General features: G+C 40.5%; 1 protein-coding gene across 1 annotated transcript in view; it reads right to left on the bottom strand.

Moving 5' to 3' along the window:
- Window positions 1-241: 241 nt before the first annotated feature.
- The window catches only part of LOC137654565 (ubiquitin carboxyl-terminal hydrolase 8-like), a 181,327-nt gene continuing 163,848 nt past the window's right edge, over window positions 242-17,720 (bottom strand). Inside the window, exons 21-22 of the mRNA XM_068388305.1 lie at window positions 14,248-14,346; window positions 242-1,981 (exon numbers count right to left, since the gene is read on the bottom strand). Coding sequence (XP_068244406.1) covers window positions 1,762-1,981; window positions 14,248-14,346 — 319 coding nt within the window. The 3' untranslated portion in view covers window positions 242-1,761. The remainder of the gene's footprint in view (window positions 1,982-14,247; window positions 14,347-17,720) is intronic.

Genomic DNA, 17,720 nt, shown 5'->3' on the forward strand with positions numbered 1-17,720 from the left:
TTGATACACTGGCCCTAGAGCAGGGGAGACAATATTTCTTTGGTATTTATGTCGTATTAGATTCCGTGTTCTAAGCTTTTAAAAGAAAGTCCTTTTAGACTACACAACAAATTAATCCCTCAAAGGTAAATGATCAGGATGCCAATTTATATTTGTTGATATGAATCTTTTTAAGCAAATATATGATTACAAGTTAATAAAGGAAAATAAATCACACAGTATAAAAAAGAATATAATTCTGAATATATGAAGGAAAATATACAATACAATAGAGCAACTATGCTAATATGACTGTACAAGCTATCCGGAGAACTACTGTCAGTGTAATTCTTACGATTCATGTTACAAGTAAGTACATGAGGTACAACTGCAGGATGATTATAGGAAAAAAAATTGGTCTGCAACATGTTGAGAAATAGATATACCTTTTATAATGGCAATTTTTCTCTGTGCATTCTTAAATCTTTAGTAAATGGTGAAAGAAACGTTGATTTTGAAATGTAAACAATAATTTTACATAGTACCAAAATCAAAGGGAACATTACTGGGTAATTCATTATTGTAGTTATTTGAAAAATATACATTTCAGTTTATACTGGACACTTACCATAGGAAACTATGAAATTCAACAGTTACGGAATTGTGTAGCTTTTACTAATATCATTCCCTACTGTTGTTGTTATCACAGATCAAATTAAATTTCAACATTCCAACAAGCAACAGGCTCAGTGTCAATTATTTGAAATCACAAGATAGGATATATCCAAAACATGTAATAATTAATTATGCATTAAATAGAATATATCCAAAACATGTAATAATTAATTATGCATTAAATAGAATATTCTCACAATGAAAAAAATATAAAAATTTTGCAAATAATGGTAATTAAAAGTTTAATATTTGATGACCTGTAATTTCACTATTTTCTTTATCAAATAATAATAATATTACAACTGTAATTTTGACACTAATCTTTAAGAGTGATACACTATGAACCTGCAGCTGCTAAGTATAATTTGGAATAACCTTTTATGTGTGACCTAAATCAAAACGCACATGCGAACTTACAGCTAAAAGACGATAATAGGCAACATAAAGATCAACAAAAATCATATAATTCGGCATTTTAGCCTCTGAAACTTTGGAAACGAATCTTTTCTAACTGAAGGAACTTTCTACTAGCAAATCTCTATACAATATTACTACCTTAAAAAGGTAAAGGCATCAATGATTCCATATAGATTTGCTGAATCAAAATAATAACTCATATCATCAAGAATTTTTAAGACAATCTTTATGTAGTACTTCCAGCTAGAATAAAATTCTTGAAAATTATCATCTTTCTTAAATGCATCTGAACTACAGACTGCGCATGTACAGGTAGATTTCAATTAAATCCTAAATCACTTGATTAGAAAGAAACTAAAATTTCATTACTTAAAAGAAAATATACTTCAGAAAGTAAAGAATACCTTAACATAAATATAATGAAACTGTAACAAGCAGGTTCAATGATGATTGAATTATTTTAACTACACAAGAATTAACCAAACAGTATGAAGACAAATATAAGTTTCTCTTAAGGAAGTTAGAAGCCCTCAAGACCCATAAATAATGTAGTAACCACAACATACTTAATATTCCATAATTATTTTTCAAAGTACACTTTCAATATATAAAAAATATATACATAAATTCTTATAGACTTCCAGTACATTTGGTATAAAATATTTTTTGTATGTACATAATTTTTTAACTTTAAAAGAGATTATTTACCTTTATATTCATATTACTAGCTTCATAAAATAACAAATATGCTGCAGATGATCGGACGTTTTCTCTGGAGAGCTCGTAAACTTCATGGTCATCAAACTTGTACCAAAGTTTATTTACAGAAGACTTGCAAAATGCTGTGTAGTGACCACCATCCATCGTACCGTAATGGTTGGACACGCCATACAAATCGAAGTTTGTATATCTGTTGAATTAATAAATCCTTGTGATAAAATACAATATATATCAACCTCATGTTGTTTTAAAAATCTAAGCAATAAATAAAATTGGTTATTCAAAAAGAGTTGGAACAATAATCGGTATACGTATCATAAAGAATGAGGACTTTATTTTCAAGCCTCAGTACTTTGGCACATAATAATTCAAGAAACCAAATTTTAATATTTTTTTCAGTTGTTGTTGACATAATACTGTTCACTGTAGACTCTTGCTTGGGATTCACATAGGTAATATTTACGAAGCGCCTGGTTCTCAATATTGAAATAAAAATGAAAAATCCTCTCGATCGCTATATCCCTACCCTCTGGTGACCAATCACCATAGTACAATATCAAATTCGAATGGCAAGTCCATACCATGTTGAAAACTGTTTGACTCCCGCCAAAAGGCATATCCATCAGAAGATCGTTAGGCCCCCCCACCACAAAATACCCTGCCTCTACATCCATGGAAGAATCTGCCTCCCCACTTCCTCCAGAACCTGCAATACACGGATCAGAAGGAAGAGCACCCATTGGAGCCTTACCAGGAGGCCAATAACCCAAAGCCTCAGCTACCACCAGATCCACAGGCTAGGACAAAAAAGAAGAAAATTGAGGGTAGAAATTCTCCAGAAAGGTAGCACCTTGAGTGGTGGTCTACCATGACCCCACCTCAAAATCCTGTAATTGCAAAGCAGATGAGACCCCTAAGATTGTTGTTGGGTAAATACTTAGCAGACCCAGCTATCTTAGCAAATCCTTTCACCCACATTGAAAGGAGAAAATGGCCTTATTTTTCAAGCCTTTTACAAGTGGACCCTAATTCTGAGAGGAATGGACCCACTGCAAACAAACAGAACAATTAAGAGGGCCCAAAATATTGCCTCAAGCAGCAAAGTAGTCACTATAATAGCGTCAACATCCGTGACCCCACTTAGGATTGGCCGAGTTATCAAATCCAACCTTGACACACTTGATTTTGATTTCATTCATGGGTATAAAAAAGTTTTAACTGAAAACCTCACATATTTCTATATCACCCAGTAGAAGGGTATTATATCTCCCCTCTCTTCCCCAATTACCATAACTATATATCTAAAAGAGAGAGGCTCACAAAATAACTGGATTCTTTTCTCTCACTACCATAAAGAGTTGGTCTTCAGTTAGAAAGGCAAGGGTCATACCTGTACACTTATTCCCTAACTACACAGAAGATGACCTTATGGTTTACAAGTGAAAGATGGGGAAAAGAGAACATATTAATGTAAGTCTACCAAGTCTTCAAATAGGAAGGTAATATTTTTCCCATGGGGAGTACTTGACTGAAATTTAGTAAATCCAAACTACTTACCCCTTCCTCTTAGTATTATATAGATAGCCGACCTCATGTGGTTGGTAAGAGAACTCATAGGCTGAACATGCTAATTGGAGTGAAAAAAACAATTACGCCAGTAATATAATAGCCAAACATTTGTAAGATTGACAAAAGTTAGTCTCCAACTGTAGTAATGATGTCACCATAGCAGATAGTTTTCAGCATTGGAGGTGCTGTGTCTAATTCGATAGGGACTGAACTTAAAAGTCTCTCTTATACATATTCAGTCCATGCATTGCACAATTTACTGACCCTAGAGCAGGGAAGAAAATATTTCTTTGATACTTATGTTGTATTGGATTCCCTGTTCTAGCATTTTACAGAAAAGTCCTTGAAGACAACACAGCATGGGGTCCAATGACTGAAGGACTCCCACTACCCAAAGCTTGGCACATTGGCTATGTCAGGTTGCCTAAAGGATTGACAGGCAACACCCTACTCTCGGCAGTAAAAGTGGGGGAGAAATGCTGGCTACAGCATACCCCTCTTTTTTTTCTTCTGCAGCCCAACTGCCTGGAAGAAACAGGTTGGACCAGGCTCAAAATGGCAGTACATTTACCAGCTCTTTTCAGGAAGTTGTTGTCAATCTTTATCAGGGTCTACAAAAGGCTGAGGACTTCCTTGTGGAACCCTGCATTTATGAGTTCTGAAGCGCCAAAGCTACCTCTGAGCCAACTTGTTTTGAGAATGGGGAGACCAAGGCATCCCTCCTCCTCAAAATCCAGTTGACCAACTGGTTTCTGACTGGTACCAGGAAGGTCACTGTCTTCCCACTAGACAGCATGAGACTCTTGTACTTCTCCAGACTCTGGACTTCATGAAATATATCAGTACAACTGACCACTGGTCAAGTTAGGAGACAGCTTGGAAGGGCGACAAACAACGGCCTCCGACTCAGAAGCCAAGAAGGCTGTGCCCTCTGCCTTAAGCTCTTTACTAACAAGTCAACTTGAAGAGGTGCTGATGTAGCAAGCTTGCAGAGAACCTTTCTACCTCGAAAGTGGAGGGGGCATGATCTTGTATGACTGACTGAATGCGAGAGAGTTCTCAGATCCACAGATGTGATCAACTAGATCCATGACCAAACTAGACAGATCCAACCAGGGCATCCCCAGGGATGGCCCAGGCTCTTGAGGGGGCACTAAACTACTGCTCAATGACAGCGGCCCTCTCAGAAGGTGGAGCCTGGGTCGCCTTCCTACGACCATCCGCCTAGAACACATATACAGGTATTGCTCGACTTACGACCGAGATAGGGACAGAGAGATGAGTCGTAAGTCGAGTTGGCCATATGTCGAACTAGAAAAGTGAAGTTTCCGTAGATTTATTTTGATACATTATGATTCGGCAATCATCTGGATCATATTTTGTCAATATTTTCTTACTGTCTATCCTTATTCCATTTTCTTGTTTCATAGGATATCATATGCTCTATAAATGCATTATTGTATTCTATTCATCAATTTTGGAAGCATTTCACAATCGAGTACTGAAAATTTTGTTTACCTTTGGTTATGATCAGCTGATCTGAAAGTGCCGTTCCCTACCGTATCAAAATATGGCGTACATACGTATGGCATATTTTTTTATCATTTCTTAACTTATTAGAAATATCTTCATGATGAATATTACATCAACGCCAATATGTTACAGGAAATCAGTTTCCATACAGTTCGTCTAATCATTAGGTATAATGCGAAATCGTTGTAGCTCTTTCTGTGTGTGTGTGTGTGTGTGTGTGTGTTGGCTCTCGCAATTGCATACGGGTAGTTAATTTTTAAAGCTTCATACAGTATTGTAGTTCAATATTAAGCCTTTATATTTCATTAGACATTACTGTGTTTAATTGTGTTATATTAAAGCATGTTTATATTTTATTTTTCAATTTCTTGAGCATATCAATAATCAACAAATACTTTTAATTTACTTTCGGTTGGCATCAGCTGATCTCAAGGTAACGCTGCCGTATTACTGTTATGGCACATACATATAGTGCGAATAACACTGTTTTATATAATTTTCTTGACATTCGAAATTTCTTCATAATGCATATTACATCAGCGCCAATATGTTATAGGGTATCACATTTTCCATACAGTTCGTTTATAGACCTTATTATTATTTATAAAAGGAATACACACACACACACACACACACTCTCTCTCTCTCTCTCTCTCTCTCTCTCTCTCTCTCTCTCTCTCTCTCTCTCTCTCTCTCTCTCTCTCTCTTTTTTTTTGTTTTTAATTCAGTTGTATCTTGATATTTTTTTTTTTAATTATTAAAAAATTCTATATATCATTATTCGATGTTTCGATTATGGGAATAGTAACGCATCAGCAGGAAATCACTTGATTTGCCTCTCGCCTTCCGCCAGAAATATGACGTCATCAGACTTTTTTTCTTAAATTTATGGTAAGTTGTACTAATCTTATAACTAATGATACAGACCACTAAAACACTTGATATCATTACTGGGTGTTTCGATGATGGGAATGCTGTAATAAGATTACTCGGTAACAATGAAAGGAAATCATTCGGTTTGTCAGCGCGCTTCCGCCAGATACATGACGTCACAAGTCACGTGACGTACAGTAAACTCTACGAAGAATGACTTGCAAAATATGTAAACTCATTTTCTTTGTTTCTCGCAAGAAATGAAAAGAAAATACTAACTTAACAAACAAAAGTATTTTATTTTTAAAATGTAAAAGGAAATATATTATTTTCAAGAAAATATTTGCGCTCTTAGTCTATTTTCTTTAGATAAACATCGATCCATTATCAGAGATTAAAAAAGTAGCGTACTGTACAGTCAAATTTACGCTACGTAGTACTTGTGACAACCGATACAGATCCTCAAAATACTTTGTATCGTTATTTAATATTTCGATAATGGAAATACTAATATGATATTTTAATTATAAAATAAATTTTTGAATATACTTACCCGGTGAATATATAGCTGCAACTCTGTTGCTCGACAGACAAAAAACTGTACAAAAAACTCGCCAGCGATCGCTACACAGGTTGCGGGTGTGCCCATCAGCGCCAACTGTCGGCCAGTTACCATACTCAATGTAAACAAAGACTCAATTTCTTCTCATCCCACTGCGTCTCTATTGGGGAGGAAGGGAGGGTCGTTTAATTTATATATTCACCGGGTAAGTATATTCAAAAATTTATTTTATAATTAAAATATCATTTTTAAATATTTAACTTAGCCGGTGAATATATAGCTGATTCACACCCAGGGTGGTGGGTAGAGACCAGTTAAATATGTTTACATCTTATGAGCTAAGAGTTTTTATTTCATTTTAGAAGTTATCAAAATAACAAAAACAAAATAAATAGGTACCTGGTAAGGAAGTCGACTTAGACGATTACTCTGCCTTATAAGTACGTCTTCCTTACGGAGCCTCGCGATCCTCTTAGGATGCTGACAGACCCCTAGGAGCTGAAGTATCAAGGGCTGCAACCATACAACAGGACCTCATCAAACCCCTAATCTGGGCGCTCTCAAGAAATGACTTTGACCACCCGCCAAATCAACCAGGATGCGAAAGGCTTCTTAGCCTTCCGGACAACCCATAAAAACAACATTAAAACATTTCAAGAGACAGATTAAAAGGATATGGAATTAGGGAATTGTAGTGGTTGAGCCCTCACCCACTACTGCACTCGCTGCTACGAATGGTCCCAGTGTGTAGCAGTTCTCGTAAAGAGACTGGACATCTTTCAAGTAAAATGACGCGAACACTGACTTGCTTCTCCAATAGGTTGCGTCCATTATACTTTGCAGAGATCTATTTTGCTTAAAGGCCACGGAAGTTGCTACAGCTCTAACTTCGTGCGTCTTCACTTTAAGCAAAGCTCGGTCTTCCTCACTCAGATGTGAATGAGCTTCTCGTATTAGCAATCTGATAAAGTATGACAAAGCATTCTTTGACATAGGCAAGGATGGTTTCTTAACTGAACACCATAAAGCTTCAGATTGGCCTCGTAAAGGTTTAGTGCGCTTTAAATAGAACTTAAGAGCTCTAACAGGGCATAAGACTTTCTAGTTCATTGCCTACGATCTCCGATAAGCTGGGAATATCGAAAGATTTAGGCCAAGGCCGAGAAGGCAGCTCATTTTTGGCTAGAAAACCAAGTTGCAGCGAACAAGTAGCTTTTTCCGACGAAAATCCAATGTTCTTGCTGAAGGCATGAATCTCACTGACTCTTTTAGCCGAAGCTAAGCATACCAGGAAAAGAGTCTTAAGAGTGAGATCTTTCAGGGAGGCTGATTGTAACGGCTCCAACCTGTCTGACATGAGGAATCTTAGTACCACGTCTAAATTCCATCCAGGGGTAGCCAAACGACGCTTCTTGGTGGTCTCAAAAGACTTAAGGAGGTCTTGCAGATCTTTATTGTTGGAAAGATCTAAGCCTCTATGCCGGAAGACCGATGCCAACATGCTTCTGTAGCCCTTGATAGTTGGAGCTGAAAGGGATCGTCCTTTTCTCAGGTATAAGAGAAAATCAGCTATTTGAGCTACAGAGGTACTGGTCGAGGATACAGAAACTGACTTGCACCAGTCTCGGAAGACTTCCCACTTCGATTGGTAGACTCTAATGGTAGACGCTCTCCTTGCTCTAGCAATCGTACTGGCTGCCTCCTTCGAAAAGCCTCTAGCTCTCGAGAGTCTTTCGATAGTCTGAAGGCAGTCAGACGAAGAGCGTGGAGGCTTTGGTGTACCTTCTTTACGTGTGGCTGACGTAGAAGGTCTACCCTTAGAGGAAGACTTCTGGGAACGTCTACTAACCATCGAAGTACCTCGGTGAACCATTCTCTCGCGGGCCAGAGGGGAGCAACTAACGTCAACCTTGTCCCTTCGTGAGAGGCGAACTTCTGCAGTACCTTGTTGACAATCTTGAACGGTGGGAATGCGTAGAGATCCAGATGTGACCAATCTAGGAGGAAGGCATCTATATGTATTGCTGCTGGGTCCGGGACTGGGGAGCAATAGATTGGAAGCCTCTTGGTCAGCGAGGTTGCAAAGAGATCTATGGTTGGTTGACCCCAAGTGGCCCAAAGTCTCTTGCACACATCCTTGTGGAGGGTCCATTCGGTTGGAATTACTTGCCCTTTCCGACTGAGACAATCTGCTATGACGTTCAAGTCGCCTTGAATGAACCTCGTTACTAGGGAGATGTCTTGACCTTTTGACCAGATGAGCAGGTCCCTTGCGATCTCGTACAACGTCAGTGAGTGGGTACCTCCTTGTTTGGAGATGTACGCCAAGGCCGTGGTGTTGTCCGAGTTTACTTCCACCACTTTGCCTCGAAGGAGATACTCGAAGCTTTCCAAGGCCAGATGAACTGCCAACAGCTCCTTGCAGTTGATATGCATGCTCCTCTGACTCGAGTTCCACAGACCTGAGCATTCCCGACCGTCCAGTGTCGCGCCCCAGCCCAAGTCCGATGCGTCCGAGAAGAGAACGTGGTGGGGAGTCTGAACAGCCAGGGGAAGACCCTCTCTTAGGTTGATATTGTCCTTCCACCAAGTCAGACAAGACTTTATCTTTCCGGAAATCGGGATCGAGACCGCTTCTAGCGTCTTGTCCTTTATCCAGAGAAAAGCCAGATGGTATTGAAGAGGACGGAGGTGTAGTCTTCCTAGTGATACAAACTGTTCCAGGGATGCCAGCGTCCCTACCAGACTCATCCACAGCCTGACTGAGCAGCGTTCCTTCTTCAGCATCTTCTGGATGGATAGCAGGGCTTGATCTATTCTGGGGGCTGATCGTCTTGTTGTTCAGCAACATCCTCATCAGATAGTTCCTCATCCGAAAACTGATGAGGAAACGGCAACGGAGTGGGCAACGTCTGGCTCGCTGAGTCCGGTCGCACTGGTGCATGCGTGACGGAGCCGGACGCAACGTCATGGAACTGCTGCACAGTCTGTGAACTGTCAACAACCATGGGTGCGCGAGGACGCACAGCGTCCACCCGAGACTGTCTAGACCGTCTGGGTTGTGCAGTCAACACCATACCGGGTTGCGGAGGTTGACGCACCGCGTCAAAACAAGTCACCTCTGATGGTTGTTGAACGTCCTGAACGTCAACAACCACCTCCGAGCGTCGCTTAACGTCAACGTGCGGCTGGCAACCCACACTGGGTCGCATCGGTGGAGGAACCACCTCAACTGGTAGACGCGAGAAGGTTACCTCAGCGTCAACAGGGCGCACAACCGACCGCTTGGAAGGTTGTTGGCCAGAAGGTTCAGCAGCAACCTTCTCCGCATTAAAGTCCTCCATCAAGGACGCAAGCTTGGACTGCATGTCTTGCAGCAAAGCCCATTTAGGGTCTACGGGAGCAGGTGCGGCAACAGACGGGGTTAGCGACTGAGGCGGTACCGCTTTCCATCCCTGAAAGCCTTGTTTATGCATGACATAATGTACAGCAAAACTTCAAAGGCTCGTAAGCCAGTTTAAAAGAAGGGAAAGCAAAGGCTGTATCCCCCAAACTCCTCCTGGTGATAAACCAGTCGCCTAGCAAACGTAAAGCTCTCTAGGAGAGCGAGAGAGCACTAGCTTATAAACAACGGCTTCGAAGTAGCTAGGCCTAGTGTAAGCTCTGACGTTTAGGCGAACGAGGAGCAGCAGTTACAAAAAGATCCGGACAAAGATCCTTAAAAATCAGCATGATTTAATTAAAGTCCATAGAGGGCTAAGCAGCTTTAGGCTCCTCTCCGTCTGACAGAGTCCTCAAGGGAATATCAGTAGGAGGGGGAACAGCAACTTCCTCATCTAAAGGAACCTTGTCCGATAATAGTTGAGTCTCAAGCAAGGAAGAGACCTACCGTGGTGGCAATGCTTTACAAGCAGAGTCCACACGCACTGGTGCATTAGTAGCGGACCAGGACGCAACGTCATGTAACTGCTTGACAGTCTGTGAACTGTCAACAACAACAGGTGCGAGAGACCAGGACGCAACGTCATGTAACTGCTTGACAGTCTGTGAACTGTCAACAACAACAGGTGCGTGAGGACGCACAGCGTCCACTCGAGACTGCTTTGACTGCCTAGAATGAGCAGTCAAAACAACTCTAGAATGCGGAGGTTGACGCACAGCGTTAAAACAAGTCAACTCCGATTGTTAGCGAACGTCCTGAACGTCAACAGGAGCATCAGCAAGTGGCCTAACGTCCAAATGTGGCTAAAAATCCACACGAGACCGCATCGAGTGTGGTTCTAAACAATCTGATTGACGTGACTTAGCTACGCCAACGTCAACAGGAAGCACATAGGAACGTTAGGTTGGCTGACAGCCAGGATCTCGATGAGATAAACGGCTAGGCTCAACGGACTAATCGGCAGAATAGTCTTCCATAAGGGAGGCAAGCATATTCTGCATGTCTTGCCGTAAAACCCATTTAGGATCAACGGAAATGGTTGCGGTAAGAGACGAGGGTAACGTCTGTGACCGCAACACTTTGCCAACAAAAAAGACTCTCGGAGTCTGTGTTACGCTTTTGTTAGGCGGCGAGCAGTTTTCCGATGACTGCATAGGGTCAGAGCTGTCCTAATGGCTGCAACCAGGACGCTGGACCTGTCCTGAAAGGACTGACTTTCGCTTAAGGGCCTCGAAACCTTGTTTCAGGTTTCTTGTGCGAAAAGCCTTCGGATGACGAGGAGAAAATTGTCTCTCTCGCCTTATGGTAGGGGAGATCTTGGTAAGATACACCCGATACCATAGAGGGAAACGTCTGTTCGCTGATCAAGGCCTCTCGAACCCATAAGTCGTTCGACATTACTTCTCCCCTGGGCTTGGGAGCTTGCAAGAGGTCCCGGACTAGGTGAACGACAGGCACGAACAGACGAACCCTCGGACGCAACACTGTAACACTTTGCGCAATATCACTTTATCACTACGATTTTCTGTTTTGCACTTATTTCACTGAAATCGAAACTTTTACTGATTTCTACCTGAAGCACGCAATTCTGCCCTCATCAAAAGGTAGTAAATGCGAAATCAGTCGTATAATGCAAGCACATTAATACCAGCAAAAAAACAGTAAACATCTTTTAAGATAAAAAAAAAAAATCAGTGGTTGGGGAAGAGAAGAAACACTAGTTCATTCAAAACTACGTTTACAATCTCTCACCGTACATTGCCTGGGGACGAGAATAAAACTAAAAACGTTTTATCCTTTCTCCCCGTACAGAGACTAGGGACGAGAGTAACTCGAGAACAACGTTACCCGCTTGAACGGAACGTTTTCTCTCCTCTCTCTCCCTCCGTCTCTATCTCTCTCTCTCTTTCTCTCTTGATTTCGCACCTAAGAGAAGAGCCTAATTACATTTCGTCAAAAAAACATGTTATTTGACCAAAGGAAAAAACTGAAAGGTTTTTCAATTAAAAAGTTCCTTTAAAATAGAATTTAAAACATTTAAGCTTTGAAAGAAGAATGAACAAAACGTCAGAATCGATTTACTCTTTCTGCAAAGTGAAACCGTGATACTCTCTCTCTCTATCGTAACGATAGAGCGCAAACTGCGTAGCATAAATAAACTAAACGTTAGTTCATCTTTGAAAACAGTACGAAGACTATTCAAAGAAATTCTTTCATAAAATATTTATTAAAAATATTCATTTAAAAAGTTTTAAATCATTAGCTCTTTAAAAGCTATTACGATTGAAAGGGCTCAACGTTGTTTAACTTCGGTTTCCAAGTTAGGACCGCCTACTCTCAGGAAAGGTCGCATATAAACAAAACATTAAAATTTATTTTTTATGTTTATTATAAATGGAAAGTTAATCGAAGAGGCCTAATAAAGGCGGTGAGATATAAAATATATGGAGGAAAATCTATAATTAATTTATAACGTGATAAGATAATTACTAAAAGCCTAAACACACTTCCGTCTAAGAGAAGGGTCGGCCATTTAAAAGTCAAAGAAAGTCCATACTCTCTTTGTCACCAAAAATTAAATCTATCCAAAACGAGTTCAAGATTTAAGATGAAGATAAAACACCTGCACTGCGAAAGCTCAAACCAAAATGAAGTACTTCACCAAATATGTTGAGAAAACTCCAGGTTCTACAGCGAGTAAAAGTACGTCTTGTCGACACGTCGACAGAGAAGAAATTGAGTCTTTGTTTACATTGAGTATGGTATCTGGCCGACAGTTGGCGCTGATGGGCACACCCGCAACCTGTGTAGCGATCGCTGGCAAGTTTTTTGTACAGTTTTTTGTCTGTCGAGCAACAGAGTTGCAGCTATATATTCACCGGCTAAGTTAAATATTTAAAAATTAATCGTTAGCCTATGGGAAGGAAATCACTGTATTGCCCGGACGCTTTCCACCGGTGATGTGACGTCACCAGACATATAATATGAACTCGACAGATATTAAAACTTTTCTTAATGTATTTTTAACTAAAAATAAATACTGAACATTAACAATAAAAGAAAATAATAATTTACCAAGATAAATCAGTTTATATGTATGCAAGAAAATAGATTATTTTCAAGGAAATATTCGTCCTATTTCCGATTAACTTGTGACGTTATCACCCTGAAAAAATGGTCGTAAAGTCGAATAGTCGTATGTCGCATAGGTCGTAAGTCGAGCAATACCTGTAGAGGGGAAGGTGACAGCTGTGGAGTGCAATACAACAATGATTGTTTTATACTCGAGTTATTACAATTGAACGCAACTTTGGTTACAGTCAGTTTGACCTACGATCTCAAGAAAAAGAAAGACTATCAATTTTTTAACATAAAAAGAAACAAGGATATTAAAACAAATAGAAGCTTGGAAATGAGCAACAACTATCAGCCTGGTAACTTTTAATTTCCTAACAAGCCACTATGAATCAAGTGAATCCTTCCAAGCATCGGAAGGGTTACTTGATGCCATGAAACTACTTAGGAACAGCAAAAAGAGAAGAAATAGAAGTAACGAATACTTCCTGGCAAGTGTTAAAACTTAAAGTTTACATATTTTTGGACTTAGGATACATGTAATAAATGCCATAGGTTGTCTTCAGGAATGCCAAAAGACGTTTACCTTTAAGGCTGTTTTTCTCGGTTTTGTGTTTTTTCACTTTGGATAGTTTTTTTTTAGGTTAATTCTAAAGGTCAATATGTAATTGTAAAGAGGAAAGAAAGCCCAATATTTTGCTGTAGTTAGAACTTTCATAGAAGGAAGAAGAAGTTTAAGAATTCAGTTTAACAATAAAATGACCAAATTATTAGATTAGATTTTTTCTTGTTTTGGAAAAATTGGTCAATAGAGATTTTCCCCTTATGATATACTTTCTATGTATATAGTTCTCATTGCAATAGCTCTAGAATTAAAATACCAGTTACAATTTCATTTCATTTTTTTTCTTCAATAAAACTAAAATTAATTATCCAATCGCTCTGAAAATTTTCACAGGAAGACCACCTTATACATATGTATACTGTATAAATTTGATCAAATTCCGAATATAACTTCTTACATAGCGTGCGTTCCCCTTAAGCTGTTTAGCCTCTCTTTTAGCATACTAATCCCATAATCATTCCAAGTACTGTATTCAGTAAGTTAAAACAATCTTAAACAAGAGTAATTGAAGGCTGAAACTTCATACGGATCAAATATACCAAAGTATTTTCACTACTACATGAACCAAAAGTATCTGCATCAATAATTTGATGCTTTATTGGTAATACTCAATTGTTGTCAATTGTCTCTTCTGATGGTTGTTACAGTCTTTAATTTTTTTGTTGATGTTTCATCCCCCTATATATCACTTTTTATCATATATCTGTACATAATACTAAACAAAAAATACTATGAAATAGGGAACTTTATACTGTATATAGATATAATCAATAGTACCTGTTATTCTTCATTGCTGTATGTTTCCCAAGATCCAGATTCTCTAATGGGAAGTCAACAAAATTTTGTTTCTTCTTCATTAGCACATCATGCTCAAACCTGCAAGAAATTAACACTGATTAACCAACTTCTTCAACCTATGGATGACATAAAAAACATTATTATTAAATGAAATTACAAACTTATTCCTTAAGTATGCCCGCATTCATGGTCTTCAAATGTTTTCGAATACTGCCCTCTTCTGTCTAATAGATAAGAGAAAATCAGTAATAGCTCAGCCCATGCACCTGTTAGAACCTCATGCGCCCATCAATTACTACATCATACATATACCAAGGCACTTCTCCCAATTTTTGGGGGGTAGTCGACATCAAACAAATGAAAACCAAGGGGACCTTTCCTCTCTACGTTCCTCCTAGCCTGACAAGGGACTCAACCGAGTTCAGCTGGTACTTCTAGGTTGCCACAGACACAGACCACCCTCCCCTGTTATCCACCACAGATGAAGCTTCATAACGTTGAATCCCCTACTGCTGCTACCTCTACGATCATCCAACGCAGAGGAAGCAGCAGGGCCTATCGGAACTGTGTCACAATCGCTCACCTTTCATTCCTATTTCTAGCATGCTCTCTTGCCTCTCTCACATCTATCCTCCTATCACCCAGAGCTTTCTTCACTACATCCATCCACCCAAACCTTGGCCTTCCACTTACACTTCTCCCATCAACTCTTGCATTCATCTGCCTTATTTTCCAAGTAATCTCGTATAAGACTGCCTGACTATTGGGGCTGGGAAAAGGGGACTCATTATATGAGTGACAGGTTTGTTCGAAAAATAAAAATAAAGAAAATTCTGTTTCATCAAAATATTATCACTCATATGACTGTACTGTATAATACTGTATTCCATTTTACTGTGGGTGAAAGAACTGAGCTGCAGAAAGACAGAATTGTGATCAAGTCCAGAAAGATCTAAGAGATCCAAAGATCCAAGACTGGTAATTCCGAGGTTGATATCAACGACAAGGGTCTTTTAGAGTGTAAATCAAAGTGCTTGTATTTGTATAGGTCTGCTGATTCACAGAAAAAAAAAAGAAACCTATCATACATACTGTAAATATCACAGAAGCTAATAACATTGGAAATTCACATTTATGGGATTATATATATAGAGAGTTGAGAGGTGAGAGAATCATTTAGATGAAGCTAATTTCCCTTACTCCTTCCCTATATATAAAAATTGATCCACTGCATTAAAACTCCAAAAGGTCTTGTTTTGCAAATGTAGATTGGCACCTCCAGGTATATACATTTAAAAAAGTTCTCACATCTAAATTGGTATACATCAAAAATTTTAAGTAATTTTTATTTTTCCTAACATACTTACCGAGAACTACTTTCTTAGGAGTTACCTGTAATCTCCTCTCTACCGACCAGAGTTTTGTGTAGTATACCCTATACCCGTTTTCTATGGAGGGCTAACCCGGGAGTGAGAGAACGTGCCCCAAGGGTAGCCTTTGAGCTAGGTCGAGGTCCGCTTGGGTCCCGTGAGTCAGTAAGTTCTTCGGATGTTGCAAAAAGTCCCTGCAAGGGCAGAAAGGCACTCGGGGAAGGAAGGGAGGGCCATTACCCGAAAGTAGTTCTCGGTAAGTATGTTAGGAAAAATAAAAATTACTTAAAATTTTTTATTTGTTCCAACACAAATACTTACCTCGAACTACTTTCTTAGGAGACTTACACTTTAGGAGGTGGGAGTGACTTCCTGACCTTCAGACCCAGCAAGCGGACGCCAAGAAGCCTAGATATGAACTAGGTTCTAAAACAAAAACAAACTGGGAAAACGGACGGTAGGGTAAACTACACAAAGAGCTCACGTTAGTGTCTAAGTACTCACCCTTTGAAAAATTCTTCTGATGCTGAGTCCAGTAACACAGTTGCAGAGACGTGTTCTTCAATGGTTACATAAGTGTGGTTATCTCCGATAGGGATAGGAAACGGGGATTAGGGTGAAAAGGAACGAACCTGTGTCTCCTGGTTTTGCTATCCACGATTGTGCCTGGGGCTTCACCGTTAAATCACTTGGAGCGCGGAGATGACTGTCCTAATGGAGAACCCGTCTAAGGACCTTCTTGAGTAATCCTTAAGGTAATGGGCAGTAAAGGTCGACTGGTTCGACCAGGTGCCCGCTCGAAGGATCTGGCCCACTGCCATGTTCTTCTCAAAGGCTAAGGAAGTGCTCAGACCTCTGATGTCATGGGGCTTGGGAGTACCAGGCAAGGCTAGTCCCTCCTCCTTGTAGGCCCTGGCAATAACTTGTCTCAACCAAAAGGATATGGTATTCTTTGATACCTGCTTCTTTGTAACACCTGTGGAGACGAAAAGGCTCTTGATGCCTGGCCGGAGATGTGCAGTCCTCTCAAGGTATTTTCTAATGGCACGGACAGGGCATAACCTCAAATCCTCAGGATTCCCAGTCCTAGCAATAGCTGGCAGAGAGAACCCCTCGAATTTAGGATCCCAGACTGCTGGGTTCTGGGTTTTCGCCACGAACGAAGGGACGAACTTGAAAGAGATCTCTTTCCACCCCTTCGAATGAGAGACGTCATAAGACAGCCCATGGATCTCACCTACCCTTTTCGAAGAGGCCAAGGCCAACAAAAAGACTGTCTTGAGAGTGAGATCCCTGTCTACAATATCCTTCATTGGTTCGAACGGGGGGCTACTTAACATCTTCAGGACCCTAGCTAAGTCCCACTGAGGCACCCTAACAGTTTGAGGGGGGCAGGACTGTTCAAAACTCCTGACAAGCATAGAGATGTGTCTAGAGGAGCCCAGGTCGATGCCCTTCAGAAGGAAGACTTGACCCAAGGCTGCTCATACTCCTTTTATAGCTGGGATTGACATCCCTATCTCGTCCCTGAGATATACTAGAAAGTCTGCGATATCTGGGACCGAGGCTTTGAGGGGTTTTATGCGCTTCGAAGCGCACCACTTCATGAAAGAGGCCCACTTCGCTTGGTAGACCGCTGCCGACGACCTTCTCAGGTATCGCGACATCCTCTTAGCCGTTCCTGACGAATATCCTTCCTTCTTCAGGAGTCGCTCGATAGTCTCCAGGCGTGAAGGCGTAGAGACTGTGGGTTGTCGTGGAACCTGAGAAAGTGTGGCTGTTGTAGAAGATCTGACCTGTCGGGGAGTGGCCACGGAGGATGGCTCGTCAGGTCTTTTAGGTCTGCGAACCACTCTCTCTCCGGCCACCAGGGCGCTACCAAAGTCATCCTTAAGTTCCGGGCAGCCCTTACTCTATTGAGCACTTGCCTGATCAACGTGAAGGGGGAAAAGCGTACACGTCTAGGTTGTCCCACTTGTGCTGAAAGGCATCCTCCAAGGCTGCCTTTGGGTCTGGGACAGGAGAACAATACACGGGAAGTTGTGCGTTCAGCTTGGTTGCAAAGAGGTCCATCACCGGGGA

This window comes from Palaemon carinicauda, chromosome 15, assembly GCF_036898095.1.
Source record: "Palaemon carinicauda isolate YSFRI2023 chromosome 15, ASM3689809v2, whole genome shotgun sequence".
Taxonomy (NCBI): domain Eukaryota; kingdom Metazoa; phylum Arthropoda; class Malacostraca; order Decapoda; family Palaemonidae; genus Palaemon; species Palaemon carinicauda.